We start from the raw sequence: 27,325 nt of genomic DNA, 5'->3' as shown, positions 1-27,325 counted from the left end.
GGGCGTTCTCTATTTTAATTTGGGTGGGAGGTAGGCTATTAATTTAATGGTGGACTGTGGGTTGGTGCTAATTATTTAATGGTGGGTGCTAGTAATTTATTTGTGGGGCCTAACTAAGGTGAGGTGACGGGACCTTTAATGGTGGGGTGGTTTGGGGCTATTAATTGAATGTGGGACTATTTATTAAATGTGAATATGAATTATTTAATGCCGGCATGGTCGTGAGAAATGGCTATATTTATTAAACGTAAATGCTATTAATTTTTTTGCTGGGGCTGTTTGGAGGGAGAGGAATAGGTTTATTTATTAAATGTGTATACTAGTATTTTAATGTTGGGGCTAGAGGGAAGCCAATTTATTAAATGTTGGTGCTATTGATTAACACTGGAGCTCATTGGAGTTTTCTAGATTTCATGTACTCATTTTTTTCCAAATAAGGCTCCCAGCATTCCAGGATCCAGACAAGTGGCAACTGATCAAGAGATACCAGCAACCACAGGTAGGGAAAGCAACAGGTAGGAGAGCAGGACAGTCTGTCAACTCTATTTTTCTATATTGGCAGTTCCTCTGCACCATTTTATTAAATAAACATGAATATGTATATTGTGATGACATTTTCTGTTACTGGATTGCTACTGCTACATTTAGTTGCTCATTTTGTCCTACTTTCTATGTATTAATGTACCCATCACTTGTACACAGAGGAGGCAGCCATTATGGGTGAACCAATAAGCATACGTCCCAGTTTCAGCGGGACAGTCCTGATTTAGAGCTCTGTCCCATGAGAGGGGAAAGGGTGGTATGTAATGGGCAGTCTAGCACTTTACAGCCCTCTGGTAGCATAGTCAAATTTGTCCTAACCCCGCCTACAGTTGATTTGGTCCCGCCCACATGAGGCCACTTCCAGATTTTTTTCCAGAGTCACTTTATGTTCCCAATCTGCCCCTGCTAGGAATACTTGTTTACAGAAATTGTTGAAATACTAGTTTACTGGGTAGCAGTACACAGTGTCAGTCAGCAGCTAAGAAAGCAAAACAAATCCTGGCATGCATGTGATTCATACATTACCATTGTATAAGTTATACCACATCTTGAATATGAAGTACAGTTTTAGGCACCTCAATTTTACAATGACATATGAGAACTTGGGAGTGTTTAGAGGTGGACAACGTCACTAAGCAAGGTAATGAACATAGTTTATCTTTTGCATTGTGAAAAAAAGCACCTTGGTAGTGATAATTAATATTTATATTTATAAATACTTCCTAGATCTACACAAATGTTTGTATAATGAACTCTCCATTGTGAATGCAAAAAATAAATGTTCACAGTCAGCCTAGGAAGGGTTTTTACCGTAAGGGTATAATTCCTTGATGTTGTGATTGCAAAATCACATAATTTAAAAATGGATTATTACTTATTATAAATGGTATTTGTTGTTATATGTAGCAGATGACATTATGATGATGGTTGATCCAGGGAATTCTGGTGGTCAGGAAGGATTTTTTTTCCCTCAGGGGGGCTAAATTGGCAACGGTCACAATTGGTTTTTTTGCTTTACTTTCCTCTGTATCAGAACACTTAGAATTTAAGAAAGGTTGAATTTAATGGGCTTGAATCTTTTTTCAACCTTACTAGCTATGTAACTATGCAACATACTCCGATCAGCCACAACATTAAAACCACTGACAAGTGAAGTGAATAAGATTAATTATTTTATTACAATGGCACCTGTCAAGTGGTGGGATATATTATGCAACAAGTATACATTCAGTCAGAAGCAGGAACTGGGCAAGCGTAAGGAACTGAGCGACTTTAACAAGGGATAAATTGTCATAGGTAGATGACTAGGTCAGAGCATCTCTAAAATGGCAAGTCTTGTGGAGTGTTCCTGGTATGCATTGGATAGTACATACCAAACGAAGTCCAAGGAAGGACAGGCTCATGGGCTCCCAAGGCTCATTGTGAATGTGGGAAGCGAAGGCTATCCTGTCTGGTCCAATCCCACAGAAGAGCTGTAGCACAAATTGCTGAAAAAGTTGATGCTGGCTATGATAGAAAGGTATCAGAACACACAGGGCATTGCAGCTTGCTGCATATGGGACTGCATAGTTGCAGACTGGTCAGGGTGCGCATGCTGAACCCTGTCCACCACCATTAGTGCCTGCAATGGGCACGCGAGTGACAGAAATAGACAATGGAGCAATGTAAGAAGGTAGTCTGATCTGATGAATCATGTCTTCTTTTGCATCATGTGAATGGACGGGTGTGTATGCGTCGTTTACCTGGGAAAGAGATGGCACCAGGAAGCACTATAGGAAGAAGGCAGGCCAGCGAAGGCAGTGTGATGCTCTGGCCAATGTTCTGCTGGTAATCCTTGGGACTTGGTATTCATGTGGATGTTATTTTGACACATACCACCTATCTAACCATTGTTGCAGATGAAGTATACCCCTTCATGGCAATGGTATTCCCTGATGGCGGTAGCCTTTTTCAGCAGGAGAAATGCTCCCTGCCACACTGCAAAAATTGTTTAGGTATAGTTTCAGGAACATGACTAAAAGTTCAAGGTGTTGAGTTGACTTCCAAATCCCCCAAATCTCAAACCGTTTGAGCATCTGTGGGATGTGCTGGAAAAACAAGTCTGAGTCAGGGAAGCACCACCTCGCAACATACATGACTTAAACGATCTGCTACTAACGTTGGTGCCAGATACCACAGGACACCTTCAGAGGTCTTGTGGAGTCCATACCTCTAAAGGTCAGAGCTGTTTTTGTGGCACAAGGGGAACCTACACAATATGAAGCAAGTGGTTTTAATGTTGTGACTGATCGTGTCCGTAGCTTTTAAAATACTACCTGTCTGTAAAGAAAATAAAAAGGACTTGTGACCACCAGGTCACCACGCTGCCATCTGGTGTAGAGAGTCAAGAGACAAAACTGCTATAATGCAGGAAGTTTTCAGAGGGTGAAGGAGTTTTTTTTTTTTCAAATTTTCAGGGACATGACCTGAGCAATGGTAGCCAGATATTATTAATATTAGGACATCTGTGATCCACAATTGGGAAGGAGATTGATGTAGAACTGTCTGTGTTCAAATCAAAAGCAGAGGCTGGAGAACTGTGAGAACATGCCTTTACTGTGTAGCATATACTGAGAACTCAAGATGGCGCCGGGTGTTTCCTGTCAGCTAGAACTTCCTAAATGGCAAGTGGATGGCAGTGATGTCACTTCCACCAACCACACTTAGCATACATCTACATCCTCCATTTTTTAGAACAAAGTAACAATCAACAGGAGTATGGGTGCAAGACAAGTGTGACAGGTATTGGATGTCAGAACAATGTGCAAGTGAAAATACACATGAACTGATAATACCGAAAGTTACATAACAAAGTCCTGGAATTTAGTATTAGGCCTGGAGATTCTACCAGACCTTGTGATGAAGAAAGGAGGTAGTGATGTGTCCTGTGTTGAACAGGGCTCACTATTGGTCAGGGGTATAGGACTGTCCTGCACTGCAATAGATGCGTCTTCAGAGGACCCATTGTCCACATTGATAGATGTTCTGACACCCTCAGGCGGTATTCCGTGGGGTGGGGGTGCTGGCTCACACACCCCTAAGAGGTGATGCCTGTTGCGCTCATGCAAAGCACCGTCAGATTGCACCACCTAACTGTTGGGCCAGTTGGAGGATCCTAGCACAGTCCCCACTATGTCAAACCCGACTGGGTTCTGGATGCCGACATCTACCCCTGGGACAACGTTCTCAGTAGATGAGAGGTTTTGTCGTGATTGGCTTTGAGCCGTAACCTGGACTACTCCAGAGCACTCTGCACATTGGTCTCAATGATTGGTGTAAGCTTGGCTTTGGTAGTAGGAATGATGTGTGTATGGAAGAAGGCGTTGAGGAGGAGAAGGGAGCTCATCCCTTGGGGTATTTCTCAAATTAAGGAGCGCCATGAATACGTCTGAACCATGTCTGCAGCATTGGTCTAACAGGTGCATTGCAGAACTTACTGCCCTTTCTGCTAGTCCATTAGATTGTGGATATCATGGACTGCTAGTGACATGTGAGATGTCCCATTCATTGGTGAAGGACTCTAACTCACCACTCATGAATTGCATTGTCAGTGAGTTGCTTGCTTGGTATGCCATGGGTAGAGAAGTATCTTTTCATTTTGTTAATGATGCTGGCTCACGTGAATTTAGGAAGATAGTCTATCACGAACCAACTGGAATATGAGTTCACTAACACAAGGTGCTCTTTTCCCCTCCACACAAAAAGATCTGCAGCAACAATAGACAAAGGGAGGTCAGGTACATGGAGAGTGAGCGGCTCTTTGGCATGATGAGGCCGTAGAGCATTGCAGGGGGCACAAGCAGAGCCTACCCGCTCAATGTCAGCAGCCATAGAGAGCCAATACAATGCATCCTTAGCCCATCGTAGAGTGGCCTCCCACCTGGGGTGCCCCTGATGGGCCTGCTGGGCATAAAATACTTGGAGAGCATATGGGATTACAAACCGCTGACCACAAAAATGGATGCCCTCTGAGATAGTTAACTTGTCCCGGAAAGCAAAGAATAACTTGAAGTCATAAGGCAATTCTCTGAAGGAAGACAGCAGACCATGCAGGACAACATGCAATAACTGTTGGCAAACGTCATCCCTAAGTGTAACATCATGCAGCTCTTCCATGCGCCGGGAGGAGAGGATATCAAACGGCATAACATCCGTGTCATCATCAGCATCAGAAACACCTGCGTCTGGAAGGTAAGCACATGATAATGCATCAGCTATGTGGAGGTAGTTCCTACGCTTGTACACCACATCGAGATGGTACCTTTAGAGCTTGAGCATGAACCCTTAAATATGTGCCAAAGCAGTGTGAATAGGTTTGCAGAGAATAGTGATCAATGGTTGATGATCTGTTTCAACCACCACTGGATGTCCATAGATGAACTTATGGAACTTTTGACAGGCAACGACAAGGGCAAGCAGTTCCTTTTCAATCTAAGCATATCGTGACTCAGTGTCTGTAAGGACCCTGGATGCAAAACTGATCGGTTTGTTGCACTGCAAACAGACAGTACCAAGATTATGCTGTGAAGCATCAGCAGAGATGACCACAGAAACATGTACATCAAAGAACTGGAGCACTGGGCATCAGCATAACAGTCCAACCAACACCATTCAATGTCATTGTGTAAAAGCTGGCGGAGCGGAGCTGTAATGTCACTGTAGTGAGGCAGAAATTTTGAAAGGTAATTTGTCATAGCTAGAAATCGCTGCAAACTCAGCTTGTCTGTGGGGTTGGGCATTTGCTGGATGGCCTGTGTCTTGACTGGATCCGGCTTGACACCCTCTGAGGTTAGGAGGTTGCCAACATATGGGACCTCAGTAACTTTGAAACGACACTTGTCAGGGTTTAACCGCATGTTTATTTCACGAATCCTGTGGAGGACTTTGCAGAGACGCATGTCATGTTCCTCAATGGTGCGACCCCACACAAGGATATCATCAATGATGATTTCACAAGGATATCCCTCAAAGACATTTTCCATGCTGCGTCGGAACACTCCTGTGCCAGTACAGATGCCAAAGGGCATTCAGAGGAATGCATGTCTGCCCAGAGGTGTCATAAATATAGTGAGTAAGGATGACTCCTTGTCCAATGTGATCTGCCAGAACCCGCACTTGGCATCCAGAGTGGTGAATAGCTTTGCATTTGGCATGCCTGAGAGGGTGATGTGGTCTCATCAGAGCTTTATTCAGATGCAAAGGGTCAATGCAGATGCATACTGAACCATCCTTTATAATTGCAGCAACCATGGCCGACACCCACAGGGTGGCTTCTACCACTGGAGTAATGACACCTAATGCTGTCATACAAATTATGTCCACTATCAACTTATCTTTTATGGCCCAGGGCACCCTTCTGGGAGCACACACTGTAGGAGGAACAGTCTCATAAAGACGCATGTGATATGTGACAGGGAGTTTTCCAATGGTCTCGCAATCGAACAGATCAGCAAAGTCTCTTAATTCTGGAATATCCTGTTGCAGCACGTGCACGTCAGCACTTAACATTAATAACCCTAGTTTTATACTGTCCGGCAGATCTAGCAAAGGTTTGACATTACTATCTACAATATGAAACTGCTGCAGGACACCTGTGGACCGAAACGTGGCCATACCCACAGTCTTGATTATCTGGCCACCGTAAGCAATTAGATCCACTGTGTGAGAACAGTCAATAGGTGTCTTGGGGTTTGTGCGCTGGAGGAGTTTATGTGACATGACATTCCATTTGGCGCCAGTGTCAATTTTAATTTTGATGGTGTTATTTGTCTCCTTATCAACTATGGTAGTAAATATTTCACCCTTTTCAGCACTGAGGTCAACAGTCTCACAGTGAAGAGTGGTATCAGGATTGTTTTCTGGCGGTGTATCTACTGTATGGACTCCGTGCAGCGGGCTGCTTGATTGTGCATAATAGTGTTGACCTGCACCAGCGAGCAAAGTAATTTTGTTTACCACAGGCATTGCAGCACTTATTGAAAGCAGGACATTTGTGATGTTCTTAGAAATGGCGACCGCTGCAATTCACACAGCGTGTCTGTCACTACTCGTGTTGCCAGAGGTCACATATACCACACTCTTTTTTCAATTTGATTGCACTTTTGTGGGACTGCTCATGTAACATGCATATGTGTATAGCAGTGTAAAGTGTCAGTGTCTTCTCCCACAAGAGATGTATACGAATTACATCATCATAAGTCCCACACACAATTCTGTCCCTGATAAGTTCATTTGATAGGTCACCATATTCACATTTATTTGCTAATAGTTTCAATCTGGCAGCATATGAGTGGATGTTATCAGAGGGGCTCTGCACAGCAGTATTAAATGCATGACTGTCCATTATGACATTTTTCACTGGTAAGCATATCTCATCAAATTTTTTTATTAGTGTCTGGATCCTCCTGATCCTCCCCCTCTGAATAGACAAAAGTGTCAGCTTCATCTACAGCTTCAGCATCAACTAAATTGAGCGGCTTGTATGCTTGTACCTTTTTTGATTTATCTGAGAGTCCAGCAAAGCAGTTTACACGCCATTCTTTTCTGAATTTGAGCCATGCGTCCGCGATGGCGTTGACAAAAACAAGTGGATCTATGCTTCAGAGACCTTGTGCCATCACAGCCAACCTTCTGACACCATGTAGAACTGTCTGAGTGCAAATCAAAAGCAGAGGCTGGAGAACTGTGAGAACAAGTCTTTACTGTGTGGTATATATTGAAAACTGTAGACGGCTGCCAAGTATTTTGCCAAGTATTTCCTGTCAGCCAGAACTTCATTTGTTATGAAATCAGGCAAAAAAAGAATAGACTACGTTACTGATTTATATTGTATAGAATGGAAATGTGTGACATAAGAATACTCAATGGGCCATAGGCTAGATCAGTACTGATGATGAGATTGTGAGCTGAATCTGAGGGCTGTGTGTGCTTTGGTAGTACTACATATGAGAGTAAGTGAGGAGTGAAAAGAAGTATGTTAGAGGAAAATGCACACATTGAAATATAGCCAATAATGGGTGTGAGGCATGAATAAATATACAGCAATGATATTGCTTTGTAAGGATGTTGCAAATTGTATTTCATGTTGGAAAAGTCCTTTTCCTAGAGCTGCAAAGTTCTGTGACACCAGCAGAAGCAGATAGTGAAAGCTGGATGCATGGGTAGGTTAGAGGAGGACAGTATGCAAACTGTCCAGATTCTGATGGGACTATCTCCTACTTCACACGGCTCTGCTTGTGAAGGGGGAGCTGTCTGCACCTGACAGTTGTGCATGCAGAATTGCCCATGTGTTTGAAGTGGATGGAACGGATTTGGAGGGCAGCCAATCACTGTCTAAAATGATAAACATGCCCTTTGCATGTTGGTTATACCCACTCTGGCAGCATGAAAAACCCCTCTATAAATCCTATGTTTGTCAATATAGTGTACTGCTGCTTATTACAATGAATGTGTATGTCACTGGCATTTTAATTCTGGTTAGTGGCATATTATCATTGATGGACATATTACTAGGGCATTAAATCGACTGCTGTTTCTTACCGATCCAGGCAGCAGAAGGACTAGAATCACCTCTTATCATAGGCGTATTGTGGCTATAATATATGTTTGTTATTGTGATTACATAATAAAAGACTATTGCAGCTGAATAATGCACGGCCTATTATGAATGTATAATATGGGTAATATTCTACCAATATAGAATGAGGTCTATTCATATTACATCATGTCTAGTTGAGTGAAGTCAATTGTGAAAAAATGTAAGGTGCAAGTCTTTTTTTTTTTTTATTATATATGAGGTCTGGTATTCTTGTGGTGTGAGCAAAAAAGACACAGCTTTCTATAGTAAGGGTGGGAGCCTGAAGGCAATGTCTACACTGTGGCCAGGCCTGGGTTAAATTTTTTTACCTACCTATTCTGTTTTTGCTGCTTTCCCCTACCCTCAAGTACTACTTTTACCTCTGGGTTTAATGGCCCCAAACGCCAACATGTAAAATATGAAGGAGCAGTCTGAAATTATGCCACATAGCCTTTTTAACAAATACAGGCCTAATTGAGCCCTTAACTGTCTTGGTCTAATACTGGGGAGAGAGGACCTTTTTGTCAACTATAACCACAGTAACAGTTTATTATACGCCTATTTGTTATCAGTATGAGGAAATTTTTATGGGTGCTCTTAAACATAGCATTTATTTGCACTAATTGTACAGGACACATTTATTATAGTGTATTACTACTGACAGCTGTAACCAGAAGTGACCCTACAGTAAGGGTGACTGAGGCACTGTCATCTCAGGAAACATGTACATTTCTTTGCTTGAACTAGTGGTTTAATATTAATTAAGGAGCAATATATGTTTCTTCTTTTGTGCTTCGCTAATTACAATTATTTATGTTGTGGTTCCTATCTCTGCCTTAGGCAGTATAATTACAAGTTGTAATTACAATGATGTACCTCCAAGTTAAACTACCATATGGAAATGAATGTGCATCACAAATTGCTAATGAGGATACTATTAACAATGAACAGACAATACTTTATTACATCAAGGAGCTTCTGAGTTACACTTACCCCTTCAACTTGGAATGTCCATTCTTTCTCTTCAAAATGATCAGAGTGTGGGTCCTGGAACAAAGACACAAATAAACAAAATTGTACTTTTAATACCTGTTACTTTCTCATTTCAGAATTACTTTAAATTAGAGATGCTCACTGACCCCCATGTTTTGGTTTTGGTTTTGGATCTGGAATACCTTCAGGTTTTGGTTTTGCCAAAACTGCCCTTGCGTGTTTTGGCTTTGGTTTTGTTTTGCTATTTTTTTTACAAAATTCCATTTTTGGGTTAAAATCACATAATTTAGGTATTATTTTGTACCTACATTATTATTAGCCTCACTAACACTAATTTCCAGTCATTTCCATTCAACATCCAGCCAGCATGTTAAGCGACGGGGCAACGACACAAACACACTGCAGTTTGTATTACATCTAGAAAACATTGCCACACACCAGTATCACAAACTCACAATAGAAAAGAAATACAAGATGGAATTCTGCTTGTGGCCTCCCACCCACCCATATTTTGGATCTTTCAAAGGACATGCACACTTTAACAAACCATGCACTGCCACTTTTGTGGCTGAAGTGCTTGGTTTGTTTGGGCCCCCACTAAACCAGCTATCAAAGGCAGGTTAGACCAACAGTGCTGTCAAATGAATTCTACACTGTCAAGATTTTGTCGTCATCATCTTCAGCATCATCCTCACCATCATCAGTGTGTACATCATCATCACAGACTATTAATTCATCTCCGCTGGAATCCGTCATTACAGAAGTATCAGTACTTAGGATGTTTTTGCCGGTAAAGACATTCCTCATGGAAGATGTTGTTCATTTTTATAAACATCATCTTTTCCACATTAGAAAGGGACTGTCTGACATGTCAATTTAAATGAACTCTTGAAAATAATCCTCCACCATCCTTTGCAAGTTAATAGTGGGATCGGATGGAGTTATGGCCGAGGTCACACTCTTTTGCTAAATTCTTTCAAACCAGATCAAATGTCAAACTGTTGTGGTCTGCCACCTGCGTCATCCCTGATTTTCTTTGGAAAGCGCAATTTCTTACGAGCAGCAGCTGCCTGAGTAACTGAAGGAGGAGATGCCATCAAGCTACGGACCACTTGAGCGGTCAACTTGCTGACCAGAAGCTCCTTGTATCTCTTCAGATCTCGGTCAGTTGGAAGCAAGAATCTACGTAGGTCTTAAACCTAGGATCAAGCACAGTCGCCAAAACATAGAGATCCGACTTCAAGATTTTATTAACTCTTGGATCATGGCGAAGCGAATAAAGTACTTGATCTACAAGTCGACATACTTAGCGGAATTGCTTTGTTTTATCTCCTCCTTCAGTTTCTCAAGCTGCTTTTCTAAAAGTCTAATTAAGAGAATCACTTGACTCAAGCTAGCAGTGTCTGAACTCACTTCACACGTCACAACTTCAAATGGTTTCAGCACCTTGCACAACACAGAAAGGATTCTCCACTGTGCAAGACTGCAATACATTCCCCCTTCTTTCCCAATGTCATGGCTTGTGCAAAACGCTTGGATGGCTTTGCGCTGTTCCTCCATCCTCTGAAGCATGTACAGGGTGGAGTTCCACCTTGTTTACACCTCTTGCTTAAGTTGGTGGCAGGGCAATTAAATTGTTCTTGTAGCTGCTGCAATCTCTTGCAGAATGCCGGAAATGTCCCAAAATTTTACGGGCCACCGAAAGCATCTCCTGCACAAGTTTATTGTGTGAGCAAAATAGGGAATGTGATAGAATTCACCCAGCTGTAATGCTTGCACAATATTGGTGCAGTTATCAGAAATGACATATCCTGGGGAGAGTCCAAGTGGCATAAGCCATGTATCAATGACATCCCTTAGTTTTCTTAAAAAATTATCAGTTGTATGCCTGTTAGTGAAGCCGGTGATACAAAGAGTGGCCTGCCTGTGAAAACTGTTATGTAGTCGTGTACATGCTGCTGCTGTTCCTTCTTGTGAAGGCGAATCACCAACCCAGTGGCCTGTCACAGTCATATCATCTTTGGTTTGGCCACTTCCACTTGTCCACATATCTGTGGTTAAGTGTACAGTGAGTAGAATGGCATTTTGTAGCGCAATTAGTACATTTTTATGAACGTTCTGGTACAGATGAGGAATAGCTTTTCTCGAAAAATGGTGTTGCGATGAAATTTGGTAACGAGGACACAAGACCTCAATTAACTGCGTTAATAGTGGATATTGGATGCAGATCTAACACTAGCATTGTCGCCATGGCGTCTGTGATCAGCTTTGCGACTGGGTGACTGCTGTCATACTTGCTTCCGCTAGTAAAAGATTGTTTCACAGTTAATTGTTGTAAAGTACTAGTGTTCTTCTTCTTGGGCTGCTTATGGGAGGAAGATTTACCCCCAGCAGCAGGACCAGCAGCGGGACCTAACGGTCACAAAATCTTCACAGGAATCCTGGTTAGGGGAGGAGTCATGTAGCCTATGCGGCTTAGATGCAGGACTAACTCCGATCGCTAATGAGGATAGTGATGAGGATGATGTTGTCGGTGTCGATTGCAGGGGCCGTGATCTAGATGAGAGCCAGGAGCTAGCTGATGCTTGTTGTTATTTCGTGGGAATAGGTTTCGGATTTTCCCAAAAGCTTCCCATGAACTCTCTTCAAATGGCGTAACATGGATGAGGTTCCTAAATGGTTTATGTCCCTACCTCGACTGACTGTGGATTTACAAACTCTACATATAGCTACACAGCTGTCTTCAGGATTTGGGTAAAAATAATTCTAGACATAAGAGGTGGATTTTTTTGTCTTCTGCCCAGGCATAACAATGGGCTTCTTGCTATCACTGTCAAAAACTGCTTCCACTTACACAAACAACATCATCGTCATCAACATCGTCATTAGCGCTGTCATCAGCTATAGAAATATATCCCTCATCCTTTTTCAATTCCAAAATAGCATCCTCAATTTGGGTATCACCGGCAACACTTGGTCTGCTCATGCACACATCAGATCGTATGCTGACAAGGGGCTACTTTGTGAGTACTGTATCAAAAAGGTCAAGACTCTTCTCAGGTATTTGTGTCATATCTGGTTTAGAACCAACATTTTCTTGTAAGGCCTTGCTACTTTCTTCCAGCTCTGCTTAGAAGTATTTGGGCACCACTTTTGTAGTCAGAATGACATAGTCTTCCATCGTCATCACTGACCTTACAAGAAGATGTCTGAAGTACATTTGCAGAACTAGCACTCCTAAAGTAAGGCGAAAGCCTGAATCTTTCCTTGCCACTGTGTCAAAGACGCTGCTATACCTTCTCTGTCTCTCTGTGAAATGGCGACGGAGCTCCATTTCGGGCGTTATTTAAAGAATCAAAACCTTGCAAGATCCGATGAGACAATGATGACGTTTTGCCTCACTTCCATGCCTTAAAGTGCGCGACATTTCCGAGCCGGCTCGGATGCCCTAAGTTCAGGTGGGCTCGGTTTTTGGGAAACCGAGTCCGTCCATCTCTATTTTAACTCTCCACTTTCTTCTTTCCAAATGTTTATTTGCAGATGGACAATCTTCATTCATTCCATTGTTACTTGACTCTCTTCACACCCACAGACTGTAAGTGTCCCTAATTTCTCTTAAGTGTCCTAGTCACTTACTCTATAAAGTGTAGCTGTGATGTCCACATTTTCAGGAACAGGCCAAACGACAGATCCACGAAATGGGTTCCTGATCCCAGGCTGCCAGCTATGAGCCTGGGGAAAAAAACATTAAAAATGTAAACATGTTTTTATAGTTTGGTAATTACTACATAACACACAGAGAGGAGGTGACAAGGCATACGGTAGGAAGAGATTAATAAGGAAAAGAGGTGTGAGATTGAGAGGACTTTATTGTATCTATAAATACCACCTTTTTCATCAGCACCCATTATTTCAGTAGCGGCACCAAGAATATTAGCACACATGTATTTTAAGTAGGTAAATCTACCAACCAGGAAAGCCATGTATACATATTATAAATAATATGAACACTTTCACTAAAGAAGTTACAGCCCAGGTAAATATAATTTTAACCCACTAATCTGACAAAAAACATTAATTTTGTAAAATACACAACAGATTTCTTAAATAAACTAAGTATTACCAAACAGCTAAAATTAGAAACAGGTCACTTTGGAAATATAATTTTTATATATAGCAACATTCTTCACAAGAATGGTATACGTGACTGACACATACTTCTGTAATCTTCATTGGACCACAATACAACAGTAACAAGAATGTACCAATATAGGTACCTACTTAACATTAATAAACAGTAAAAGATGGAACTCAACCCAGTATTGATTTTTCAAAAGTATAGAATCCAGATACACCTCTTTAACACATCCTTAGTAAAGGTGGTTGCCTTCCTTCAAAGTTATCATGGCATAAGTCCTTAACTGTCAATTACTGAAAAAGATCGATATAACTGCTCCTAGATTTCAGTGGGTAAAATTTAGAAACTGGTTTGAGTCCTGATTTGCATTGATTTTCAAAGTTCAATATAATGACTTGGGGCTAGATTTACTAAGCTGCGGGTTTGAAAAGTGGGGATGTTGCCTATAGCAACCAATCAGATTCTAGCTGTCATGTATTTAGTAATTTCTACAAAATGATAGCTAGAATCTGATTGGTTGCCATAGGCAACATCCTCACTTTTTCAAACCCGCAGCTTAGTAAATCTAGCCCTTGGTCTTTTTTAGCAAAATGTCTTTTACGTGTTAATTTTCTAGTCAATTTATTGATGTCTATATACATTTGAAACATATTTGGTTTCTTTGTAGGGGCAAAAGAGAGACCCTTCTTAAGTAAGGAACATTCATATTTAGTAAGGTTGTGTTTTAATAAATTGAATATACCATCATCTTTTAAATGGTCATCATTTAGTGAGAATATGTTTTCCTTAATTTTCTTGACACCCCCTTGTTTTCCTCCTCTATGAATATGCGTTCAATGGGGATGCTATTTGTATATTTTCCTTTATACTGTGTTTCCGATGGAACACTCTGCCATGTGTGGCTTTGGTGGGTGATAAAAAATTGTCGCTGTTACTCGCTTCTATTCTATCTAAGGCAGAGAATCTGTCTGGCAGTGAAACTCATGTAGCCTTTTATAAATAAACTGTGTCCAAAACAATATGACATACTGTGGGATCGTTAAAATAATAGAGAAGGAGGCTCATATTGTTTTCGGTTGATTCTAGACACATAGACTATTTAAGTCCTGTGTTTACATGATTTCGGCAGAATCGTGGCCGATATTGTGGCCGCGTATGCACAATAATTATTTCGGCAAAGTGCGCATGCTCAAGAGGGCACTCGCCTTTTCTATAAATATTCAAAATAGATTTGATGTTACATCTGATAAAGTCTCGCAATTAAGAGATGAAATGCATTGAGAATATTGCTATCATCCTCCCCTATTCCAGTGGACTTATCCCATTCCACTTGAAAGACTTCTGTTTCCTGATCAGGTCTCCAAGCGAGACGTAAGGACTAACATCCTGCCAAAATCCTAACCCGATTGTCAGGGTTACAGATAAGCCTTCATTTTTCGTTATATTGTGTGTGTGCTAAATTAAAATTTGGTTTTACTAAATGTTCTACACTATATTTTTATATTTCGGAGACTAACAAAGTGGATCAAGTATTACAGTGTTGTGAAATACCACAGATAAACATATCGTTCTGTATGTCTGACTAATAAAGTGGATCAAGTGTGTTGTAGCGAAGTGAAACATCACTGATAAGCATACAATTCCATATAATTGGTATGCACATATATTACTGGGTATTAACAATAACTACTCCAAATATATAAAAATACTACACTATGTTTGGTATTTTTTTATCTTTCTATCGGCACCTTGTTTCAAGTTGTAAGGATAGTGCCTTCACTGAGGTATTCTGGATACATTTATAGATGTGCCTTTCTGATTCATATATTCAGTACGTAGATTAAAATCACCTTTTTTGTGGTTTTTAAGTTCCCAAAATACTGCACTATTGGGCGCCCTTCCTCCTTCTTCTTCTGTTTTATAGGTACATACTTGTATGACACAGTAGCCCATGGTAACATACATTTGATTTTATTAGAATACACTTGCACTGGACCAATCAAAGCTAATTTTATATACCTTCCTAAGGCTTAATGTACTGTGCAATCTATATGAATGAATTACCCACAATGTGCATTAATTAACACATTTCATTAATACACACAATCATATTACATATCCTCAGCTCACAAGGACAGCAATCGGATGCAATTCTCATTATGTAAACCTGTTTATGGTTGACTTTATGTATGTGCTATGTGATATATTGATTACATAGAAAGGTGGAAAGTGTAGAGAGCATCTAAAATGATGTTATTGGTCATTCTACCCATCTATCAAGAATGGTAAATTATTAATTTCAATATACCATACTGCAAACATGCAGAGATGCACATATATCCACAATTTAGCTTTCACACTCGACAAACCAAATGAGTTCTGATACACAGTCAGACCACAAGATACAGCTATTGTTACTTAGAGAACATACGTATACTAGCATGTGAAAAGAAAAAGTTATAAAATATCCCGCTATATAAAGAAGTCATCCAAAAGACCCTAGTTTTGGCATACAGTCAGGCACCTATTCTGGAAGTAAAACTAAATTACAGTAGCAGGAAACTTCATTCTTTCTATGAGGAACATCATTTGCTGCAAAGTGTGTAACTACTGAGTGTCCCAAATTCAACATCACACTTCCAGCAATGTTGTGTAATATACACTGTAACAAGCAGGGATTGTTACATAGGAAGGCACAAAAGTTAACTGAGGACTGGTATTGACCCGAACTCGTATAAGCGCCTAGGTTGTTTGTGATCCTTCATTGTGGTTATGCAAGAGTTGCTGTTTTAGCAAGTGTGTAGTTGCCAGGCGCTGACCAATCAGAAGAGCTTACAGGGCACAGTCTGAGGGGAGGTTATATAAACGTAAGCTTAGGTGGTGTTTCTTCCTCTTGTCACTGGTAAGTATCCAGCCCACCCAGTCCCTGTTATGATTTGTGGTTCTTGATTTGTATGTTTAACATGTTTTTGTCTTTCAGAAGGGTCTCTGTTTGACGGGGAAGCATGCCAATTAGCGGCCATAAATGATGCATTTGTGTGGCACTGGAGCACTTTCCAGAAGCTAACCTTCAAATCTATCTCTTTTACAATTTGAAAGATTAGGAGGTGTGCCTAAATTCAACATTACAGTACTAAATGGACTAGGAATGCATCTAATGGCATACATGGTCCATTTAGCATTTGTTTAATAAGCCATAAGCATTGTAACTGCATTTATCATTGTTTGTGCACTGGCATCTTAGAGAAATGCACGACAGTTGGTTTAACATCTGTTACATAGAATCATAATATACCCATACAGCACATCCACTTGTTTGACATTCCTGTGGCCAAATTTGAGACATTCAGGTGTTTGGTGCTGGGGTTGAATAGCCAGGGTTTATGAGTCCAATCCATATTTTCCAGGTCCCAAAAGCAGAATGTGGTCATGCATAAAAAAACAAATGGGTGCACGCAAACTCCGTTCCTGACGTACTCGAAATAGAATAATGTCGGTGAAGAATGCCGCGGGGTCCCTACTTTTCGACCCTCAAAATATAGCGCAGCGCTTTAGAGATTACTACGCCTCGCTATATAACTTGCGTCCCACATTAGATGACCCAGCTCAGCTTAAAGCAAATATTAAAAGCTATCTTCATTCTTGCCGACTGCCTAAACTCACTAGAGCACAAATAGCATCCCTCAATGCGGATATTACATCAGAGGAAGTCTCTGATGCTATCAAAAGCGTCAGTCTGTCCAGGCCCAGATGGATTTTCCGCAATTTATTACAAAAATTCTCCCGCCAGCTGGTACCCATGCTCATGGGATTGTTGGGATCGATTATAGAAGGAGGCAAATTTGATGGAGCCACCACCGGAGCAGGGATTGTAGTGATACCTAAGCCAGACAGAGACCCCACTGAGGTGGGCAGTTACAGACCCATATGACTTCTTATTGTGGATATAAAGCTTTTCGCTAAAATACTTGCCAATAGATTGGGTCTTGTTCTCCCCTCATTGGTCCACCCCGATCAAGTGGGATTTGTTCCGGGAAGACAGGCCTCAGATAACACCAGAAGAATAACAGATTTAATTAACTTGGCTAATTACACGTCTCTCCCTGCTCTGGTGGTTGCTTTAGATGCTGAGAAAGCTTTTGATAGAGTGGCCTGTCCCTTCATGCAGCAAACCTTGGTGAGCATGGGGATCCAGGGAGCTTTTTGTAAAGGAATCTCTGCATTATACAATAACCCCACAGCCTCGGTTTTAGCTAATGGTCTCACCTCCTCTCCCTTTAGTATAAATAATGGCACCCGCCAATGTTGTCCTTCATCCCCCCTACTTTTCGCCCTTATTATGGAACCCTTGGCAGCCAGGATTAAAAATTATCCGGACATCACAGGCATCCCCACGAATACTAGGGACCATAAAATAGCATTATATGCTGATGATGTTATACTCACGCTCTCTGGGCCACACATTTCCCTGCCCAGCCTTTTTAATGAAATTACGTCCTATAGCTCTCTCTCGAATTATAAAATAAATGCAGACAAATCGGAAATCTTGGACTTAAACACTCCTCAACACATTATCCAATCGCTTAAGGCCAATTTTAATTTTAGATGGCAACATAGTAAGATTAAATATTTGGGAATCTATTTAACTAAAACATCTACCCCTCATTATATGCAGCTAATTTTCCCAGACTCCTTAACACAATTAGAAATGACCTATCCCAATGGAATAAATTTCACATTTCATGGATTGGCCGTATGGCCTCTGTCAAAATGAATGTGTTACCCAGATTATTGTATCTATGGCAGACTCTCCCAATTCAGGTTCCTTTACATATCCTTAAGCACCTACAGCAGATGATTTCCAAATTTGTATGGTAGGGCGTAAGCCTAGGGTACGAATGCGTATCCTCTTTAAGCACCAGACTGCTGGAGGTCTAGGACTCCTAAACATATTAAAGTATTATCAAGCTACACATATGTCCCAATAAATTTTCTTGCATTCCCCTCCTTATAATAGAGTGTGGACTCACATTGAATCAGATATACTACAGTTATACTCCCCATACTCCTTGCTTTGGATCTCACCCCAACATAGGACAAGGCGCCTAGCACAGCTACCTACAGCCCGTTTTTCTGTTTCAATCTGGGACCAAGTGACTAGATCCTATAAAATGTTATCTAATATCCGCTTCTTGTCCCGCTCTGGAACAATAAAAAATTTGAACCTGGCCTAGATCACAAAACATTTCATCATTGGACCTCTCACAACCTGCTCTTTGCCTGGGATCTGGCCCCAATGAGGGTGTTCCCTACATTTTCAGAATTGCAGAACAGACTAGGTCTGCCTCCAATTTTTTTTAATCAATATCTACAACTTAGGCATTTTTATCGTTCCCTAAGAACACCCCCCCCCCCCTCCCGTCAGAACGATGTTCGGCCTTAGAGTCTCTATGTTGTTCATCAACCGTTACTGGAGGCTTAATATCCACTGTTTACCAGCTGATGAACAGCTTTGGTCAGCCAGATAAAGAGCCACACGAGTTGGCTTGGGAGCGGGACACTGGGGAGACCCTGACACCAATAGAATGGTCAAAGATTAGAATTAATGTGGCTAAGACATCAATTTCGGTGAGAATAAAGGAAAATTCATGTAAAATTTATTACAGGTGGTATTTGGTCCCCTCCCATCTACATGCTATCTTTCCTGCTTCCAGTGATCGATGTTGGAGGGGTTGCGGATTGCGGGGTACCCTGTTGCACGTTTGGTGGAGTTTCCCTAGACTGCAATTTTACTGGCAGCAAATTCATAAGCTGATTGAATCTGTGATACAGGTTAAGATGCCTGATTCCCCTTTTTACTCCCTTCTTCCCAGACGGCTTCCTGCCATCATCCGACCTGTACAAAAACTTATTGGTCATATGGTAAATGCAGCTAAATGTTTGATTGCCGCTCACTGGAAAAATACTTTCCCCCCCCTCGCTCTCAGCTACCATCAGCAAAATATGGTCAATTTACAGAATGGAGAGCATTACAGCTGTTCTCAAAGATAAACCAGAGAATTTCCAAAATACATGGTCTCCTTGGACGAGCCATTTCAATGCTGAACCCCCATTAACAACCGTTTGACACTCATCCACTCCCATAAACTATGATTATTAGAGGCTAGGAATGTCTTATACTTTTAAATGGTAGTCGCAGACAATCTGATTACACCTTCTTATAGCCAAGTTTATCACTATTTTTCCTCTTTACCACCTGATATAAGGAACAATGAGTGATAAACTCCCCCCCCCCCTCTTTTTCTTCCCCAAATCCCTCTTTCCTCATTGTTTGTCTTCCCCATACACCCCATGCAACAAAAATGAGATAAAACAACCCATTTATGTGCATTTCTGTTATTTAAAGTGAAATGTTTCATATATTTGTCATAAGATGTCTCACTTTCACACCTATGTTGTTTTGAAAAACTACAATAAAAATTTACTTTTCAAAAAAAACAAAAAACAAATGGGCAATGTGCATAATGACATACTGTTTAGTGGGACATTTTTTTTTTCAATTTGTAATTGATCCCAAATGAGGTCTAAAATTACCTAATTAGCTAGTAGACTCGTAGCATGTTTGGGAACGTTTATTAAACAGGAAGAGAGAAGATGTAGAAAAGTCAGGTAATTAGATAAATTACTGAGAGAGCGGTTATGTTAAAGGTGCACATTGCAACCTAATGTGGTCAATTCAGTAATTTAAAATTATACTATAACTTTCTGTAATCCTGATTAGTCTTCTTCACTTAACTGTTTGTTACGCAAATGCTAGTTTAATGCATAAAGTAAAAAATAAATAAAATGCTTAACGGTTGATGTTCCTACATGTAAACAGTTCCCTCTTTAACTCCCCTTTTACATACTCTACTAATAATAAATAACACCACACATCGCTTTGGCAAATAAAGGAGTTTCTTAAAACAAAACATTGTATGATGGAGGAGAAAACTATAAGCAGTTTGGCTAGGACCTACGATCACAGTGAGGATCACTTACCCTCTCAATATCAATACATTTCACCTGGATGCACCTATATCAGTGTTGGCTAACCTGTGACACTCCAGGTGTTGTGAAACTAGAAGCCCCAGCATACCCTTCCAGCAATAAGGTGCTCTATATTGGCAAAGCATGCTGGGACTTGTAGTTTCACAACACCTGGAGTGTCACACGTTAGCCAACACTGACCTATATCCTTAAACTTGGGTATCCTTTATCTACAACCGACATGCCCGCCCTCTAGGTCGGTGCCTGTACCAAAACCAAAGCATTCTCTTTGAAGGGAAGCGGGTTCAGCCATTTCGGAAATAAAACTAATGTGCATAGGCCACCGACTGCTTTATGTTTTCCAGCAAAAACAAACCTTAAACCAGCTGGTGCTGGCACTCAAAACACCAGCGAAAAAATGTCCCGTAACGGGAGAAACCGAGCCCCGGCAACAAGCTGACGGGTAGTGGAAACCAAACCAAAGCCTCCCCACTAGCGGTATCAGATAAAACATGCCTGTTGGCACCCAATGTACCTGCAGGGAATCTTCAAAACAGGGAGGGAGGGCTGATGTCCCCTAGTGACACAGCAATGGACGTACCCAAGGCTCACTTTGCATGCTCACTTTAACCCAATAGGGGGGTCAAATACGTTATGAACACACACTTCAGGCTTTTAATTTCCCTCGTGTTTAGTCCATCCTTCAGTTATAATATTGGCATAATTGGCAAACACATTGGCATAAATTCTTTATAAATTTTTCTTTGGCACTATTAAGGTAAAAAAAAAATACTCCCATAATTCATTTCACTTTCATGTAATTAACAGAAGAACAGAAATGTACTATCAAATGTAAATAACAAAGTATAGGGCATACTTGCCAACTCTGTCGGAATGTCCGGGAGACTCCCGAAATTCGGGTCAGTCTCATGGACTCCCCCCGGGAGAGCTGGCAAGTCTCCCACATCCTGCAATTGCGGGGCTAAAATGACACGAATCGCGTCATTTTTGCCCCACCCCCGCGACAAATCTGCTGTTTTGTTGCCAAAATGACATGTTTGGCCGCGCCCCACCCCCTCCCGCCCTCTAGACACGCCCCTCTCCCAGATACAACTTGCCAGAAGTAGGCAAGTATGGTATAGGGATACAAAGAACGTGTACTTATAGACATTTTAACATAGCATTAGGCACAAATTTCAGTTTTAAAAGTAATTTTTCCTTAAAGGTATGTTGTAAATAATAGTCTTAGGGTTGGAATGGTGATAGAGCTAGAGGTATGTAAACAAGTTATATAGAAACAAAAATTGAGGGGCTGGTGCTTTGTTTTGTGCCACATTGAAGCATGTTTGCTCCACTGTGCAACACATATACAGAATTCTTTAGTCTCACGTAGAACGGGCACATGATCTTGCAGTATCTATTCGTTAAATAATTTTTTGTATTTTTGTTTATTTGTTTCAGCAAAAGGGCCAAATGGATGCAAAGTATAGCAAATACATAAGAAGGTCATTTGTAATATAAAAAAATTTAATGTCAGTCAGTACTAAATAACTATTTGAAGCATATGAGTTATGAGGTGCAGGGCAGACCTGGATGGTGTTGCCTAATATGGACGCCTCTCACTGGAGAAGTAAAACATTGATTTCATAGAGTTTCCCTAGGAACTGCAAAGTAAAAATTATGTGGTGAAAATAGCATTTTGGATATTGGCTGCCTATAATGTGAATCAAATTATTCCCGAGCACAGTTCGGATAACAGAGGTTATCAGGGGTTCCTGAGAACTGCAATAGCAGAAGGGTGGGACCATCTGAGCCATGATTAGAGAAGCATGCAAATACGCCTTTCTCCTGATTATAGCAGTAAACATTTATTTGCCAGGTCCAAAGTGATGTGGTTTGTGTAGGGACAGCAAGTTAACTGTTATGAATGAGGAACTCAGGAACTCACAGGAAGTTGCTTCATAATTAGTTACTGAACTCGCAAAGTGCAAAAATGCAAATATGCAGTACTTTTTTCTGTCGAGTGTAAGTTAGATAATGAAAGTTAATGCTTTATTAGTTGCTATTGGTAACTACACATTTGAACTTTTACAATTTGTCAGTTAATAACTCAGACAGTGTGGTTGGTAGAGCTGCTTCTGATTTGGAGCAAAATAGGATTCAAGGTTGAAAAGATGCACGGGTATTGATTGTTGTAGGGTCTTGCAGTTTCTAGCTAGACCTATGATAGCTGTTTGTGCACAGTGTTTTATGTACAAGTAAGCACTGCAAGTACAGATTCATTTCTGACCATCAGCAGATTGATTAATAAAAAGTTATTGTACATATTTGTGTGGCCTGTTGCAATGGAAATATGATCCTACACAAAAGCCAATAGCATTTTAAGCTTACATGTATCAACATGTCCACTAATGACCCAGTCTATTTAACTAGGTGTGGTCATTTTGAGGTAAATTGGTATGGTCATATGGAAGGGGGGAGGACAGTTAGCAAGGGATAATATTACAGCACAAACTTACAAGCTGCTTCTTAAATTGCAACAAAGCAAATTCCATCCAATACCGCTTTCTACTTTCTTGACTGCTGTGTACAGTAGTTTTCACAATGCACATTTTACATTATTTTAGAATCCTCATTTCTCCCTTAATAACTACTTATAATGTGAGTTTGGTTTTCAGTTAATCAAGCTTGAGTCTTGGCAGTGTATTTGTCAAAATATCAGCTACATCTTGTCAGTCTAACAATAAATAGATGCAATCCCATCACATTCTACTAGGTCAGATAGGTGGTAATATCTGACATCAATGTGCTTGGTTCTAGCATTGGAATTCTCAGTATTTGCAAGCTTGAAACATATACAGTTGTCTTTGTACATCACTGTTGTTTGATCTGTTGGCTCTCGAGATCCTCTAACAGCTGGCACAACCAAATCACTTCTGGGCCAACATATGCTGCTGAAACATATTCAGCCTCTATAGATGGTAATGCAAACATAGTTGCCAACTTCCTATTGTTGCCCTTCGGGAGATCGGGGGGGTTTAGTGGGATGGAAGGAGGGGTTGGTGAGGGGTTGGTGCGGGGTGAATTGCGTCTTTTTCGCCCCGTCTCCACTTCAAAGTTCTATTTTGTCACGTGGCGGGGTCAAAATTACGTAATTCCCCCTCAAATCATGTCATTTAGGATCCCTACGGGCAAGTTGCAGGAAAATTGACTGCTCTCCCGGGAGCCTGGGAGACCTAACCACAATTTGGGAGTCTCCTGGACATATCGGGAGAGTGGACAAGTATAAATGCAATGGACAATTACTTTTTTGTTATAACATAAGATAGGACTGCCCGTAATTTAATTAAGTAACCACTTCTTGTCTTTTGGTCACCAGGTCATAGTGAAGACCCATGCCTCGCCTTGAGATGATGTCATTGTGAGGTGAGGGTGCCCAAGCTGACAAACATGACGGTATTATCGCTGCTGTTAAGGGGGTAATGTAAGTATGCGGTACAATGTAGTTTACAAAGGCTTCTACATTGTACATTGCTGCATACTTACATTACCTCCTTAACAGCAGCGATAATACCGTCGCGTTTGTCAGTGATGTCATTAAGTGCCACTGGCTTTTTCCTACATCACGATTGGTTGAAGTCACATTTCACAACAGTCGTCATTGATAGTGCGTCGGGAAAAAGACATTGATATGCTGTACCCAAACCCATTGTGTATGGACCCAGCTGGCCAGGTGTAATGACTAGTCAACGAGCATCATGTGGGCGTGGAGCATCAAGAAAATGTCGACAACACTCCTCATATTCTGTGGACAGAGGAACAGCACAAGTATTCCATACTTGCCATAATTCTTGGTAGGTCTCCCGGACTCCTGGGTGAACAGGTAATTCTCCCACAATCTGCATATAGGAAGCCTAAATGACGAGATACATAGTGAATTGCATCAATTTGGCACCACCCCCCACCACAAAATGTGGATTTTGATGTGTGGGGCGAGACCAAAGTGACGCGATTCACGTGCCCCACCCTCTTCCACCCTCCTGTGACAATTATGTAGTATATCTAATGACTGATTGTTATTTTCTGTTGAATTCATGTATGACAATATATATTGTATGTAACCTTGTAATGTAATCTCAACGTGTACTTTGCTAGATGACATGAGTTTGAACGTAAGCAAGTGTCATTAGTCTGTTGAAAATAGCCAGACCAGGGAGAGATAGGATCTTGGAGGAGTTTGAAATCCCAAAGTTGTAAACCATCTAGCCACTCAAGCAGAGCAGAGGTGAAAATTCAATGTCCTGTGAACATTCACGATCTCAGGACATCCCTAGCTCTCTTCGAAAGCCCTGTGACATTTGGGAGATCAATCTGCTAAACGCCAAAGGTGGGGGGCGGAAGCTATCTGGAAAAAGGTTTAAAATCTTCTGACTTAGACAATAATGTGTGCATTCTCATGAGGGGGGTTTACCAAGACTGAAATGTCTCATATTCCTCAATTGTGTTCCCTCACACATTAGGCCTTTTCTGAAACTTCTCTGTGCAAATATATTGTATGTCTTGTTATTAATTTTTGTAACTAAGCCTTAAAACCATATTTCAGATCAAATAAATTTAATCTAGTGTATTCTCCATGATTCTTTGTGAATTTATGAAGCCCAGGGAGGCTCATGCTACATGTGTATATGATTTAAGTGTGAAACATTAATAAGTGGTTCTGGTGAACGTAAGGACACCACAGTAAATTCTTTGTGGTGGCCAGCTGTTCAGATTGCTGTATCTGGAACAGGCTGATCGTTTGTGACAAACTGGTTGGTAGCAGTGGGATTGATAAAAAAAAATTTTTTATCATAAGAACTTAAGTGAATTAGTGGTGTGTGATTCTAGAAAGAATCAGCATCCTAATTAACTGAAGATTGCGCTCAAGGCTTACAAAATTTTAAAAGACATACTGTTTCTGTACCCATTTCTTGTTTTCTTTCTATTTTTTATTTGGTGTGTGAGGTCCAGGATGGCCCCTGACTATAAACAGATGAAAAAGGATGAGCTTTTGGCTTTCTGTGTCGAAAGAGGAATTGCTGTCATCCCCGCCAGGAATCGAGAGCAAGTGATTCAAGTGCTTGTGGAGGCTGGTCAGAAACCAAGAGTCAGAAGTTGCAGTGGAGAAAATTTCTCTGCTTCAGGAGAGCAGTCTGCACTGGACATTACCACAAATACCTCTGTTCAATCAAGTGAGGAATCTATCCCGGACAGTTACCTTCATACTGCTTTCAAACAGCTGAATGATGCCGACCCTGAAACCTTGCTGCAGCTGATCCAGCAACTCCAAGAGGCTGCCGAACGCTGCACTGCTGCAGACCGTGAAGCTGCTGAATGTCATGCAGACAGAGATGCTGCTGAACGCCGCGCTGCTGCAGACAGGGAGGCTGCAGAGCATCAAGCCAAACACCAGCTGGAACTAGCCAGACACAACAGCCAGTCGACGGACCGAGGTCCAGGTAGGAAAAATCCCAGGCACGACCAATTTCCCGTGTTGGAAAAGGACGGCGACCTTGATGCATTCTTGAGGGGATTTGAAAGGTCTTGCTGACAGTTTGAACTGGACCCCAGTGAGTGGGCCAGCTATTTAACCCCAGGACTGAAAGGGAAAGCTTTGGATGCGTTTGCAGACCTTCCCCGGGAACGGGATGGCGATTATATCGCAATTAAGAAAGCCTTGTTACTTTGTTTCAACATAACTCCTGAGGCTCACAGGTGGAATTTCCGAGACTCAAGGCGCAGTCCCTCTGATACCTATGCCAGACTGTTAGCGCAATTATTTTCCATGATACGTCAATGGATTGAGGGATTGCAGGTAGTGTACTATGATAACCTAAATGATCTTATTCTCCAGGAGCAGTTTCTTACACTGTGCCCAGCTGAGGTGAGGGCATGGGTTGTGGATCATGACCCTAAGACAGCGCAAGCGGCTGATAGCCTGGCCGACAAGTACACAGTTACCAGGGCTCCTGTAGCGAAGAAGAGTTGGGGAGCAACAGGGCAAACTACGTTGAAAGAAAGGCAACCTGTAGTATCACCCCTGAGTTCCCCATCAACCAAACCAGCTGTCGCTGCACCTTTTTTTGGGGGGAAGGCGAGGGGAAAACCTGATTTGGCAACTGGCCGCAGGTGTTTTACATGTAATGAAGTGGGGCACATAAGTGTCCATTGCCCCAAAAAGGAGTAAACAACTCCATTTTCTGTGGGGGCCCGGCAGGGAAGCCAGTGCTGACCATCCTGGGTGCAGGAGGACCCCAAGAACGCTTCAGAGACAATCAGCAAGCGGCAAAGGTAGGACACCAAGTCGCACTTGGGTTGTTAGACATTGGCGCAGACCTGACTCTTGTACATCCAGCTCTAGAGAGCCCAGAGAACATTATTCTCAGGAAGACTACTATTGCTGTGCGATGAGTGGGGGGGCCTACATTCTGCAGTACCCCCCGCCAGAGTGTACCTAGATTGGGGATCTGGCAGAGGAATACGAGACGTTGGGGTACTAGATAATCTGCCTGCCACGGTACTGTTGGGACTGATTTGGGGAGGGTGCACACTGCTTATATAAATGAAAGTGATGTCTTTTCTGATGCACTTGTGCAAACTAACCTTAATCTTTCCCAGGTGAACTCTGCTGAAAAGCATAAAATAAGTGCAATAATATGTAATGAAATGTCATGTGCTGCTGATACAGGTACCTGCAGCTTTGCAGGTACCTGTGATGCACAGGGAGGGCTTATGTGTCAATGTGTTTGATGATAATGCTCTTGTTGGAGAGACTAACACTTTGAATCCCCTATTTTGTGATAAAGAAAAAATGTGTGAGATTGGGATACCATGGGGTAAATGTATCATACTCCGGTTTCTTCAACTCGCGGGAGTTCGGTGAGATGACAGCTAAAATTTAAAGCGGCGCTGCCTTGTAAAGGGAAACTTGCTTTTACAAGGCAGCGCCGCTTTAAATTTTAGCTGTC

The 27,325-nt window shown here is 41.5% G+C and overlaps 1 protein-coding gene across 3 annotated transcripts in view; it reads right to left on the bottom strand.

Annotated features, from left to right (window-relative positions):
* The window catches only part of EHBP1L1 (EH domain binding protein 1 like 1), a 149,145-nt gene that overhangs the window by 74,501 nt on the left and 47,319 nt on the right, over window positions 1-27,325 (bottom strand). For all 3 annotated transcript variants that reach the window (XM_075188756.1, XM_075188757.1, XM_075188758.1), the window contains exons 3-4: window positions 12,788-12,883; window positions 9,152-9,205 (exon numbers count right to left, since the gene is read on the bottom strand). In XM_075188756.1, the coding sequence (XP_075044857.1) occupies window positions 9,152-9,205; window positions 12,788-12,883 (150 nt within the window). The remainder of the gene's footprint in view (window positions 1-9,151; window positions 9,206-12,787; window positions 12,884-27,325) is intronic.

This window comes from Mixophyes fleayi, chromosome 10, assembly GCF_038048845.1.
Source record: "Mixophyes fleayi isolate aMixFle1 chromosome 10, aMixFle1.hap1, whole genome shotgun sequence".
NCBI classification, from domain to species: domain Eukaryota; kingdom Metazoa; phylum Chordata; class Amphibia; order Anura; family Limnodynastidae; genus Mixophyes; species Mixophyes fleayi.
Note: the sequence above shows the minus strand (reverse complement) of the source record. Positions and strands in the feature narration are given on the sequence as shown.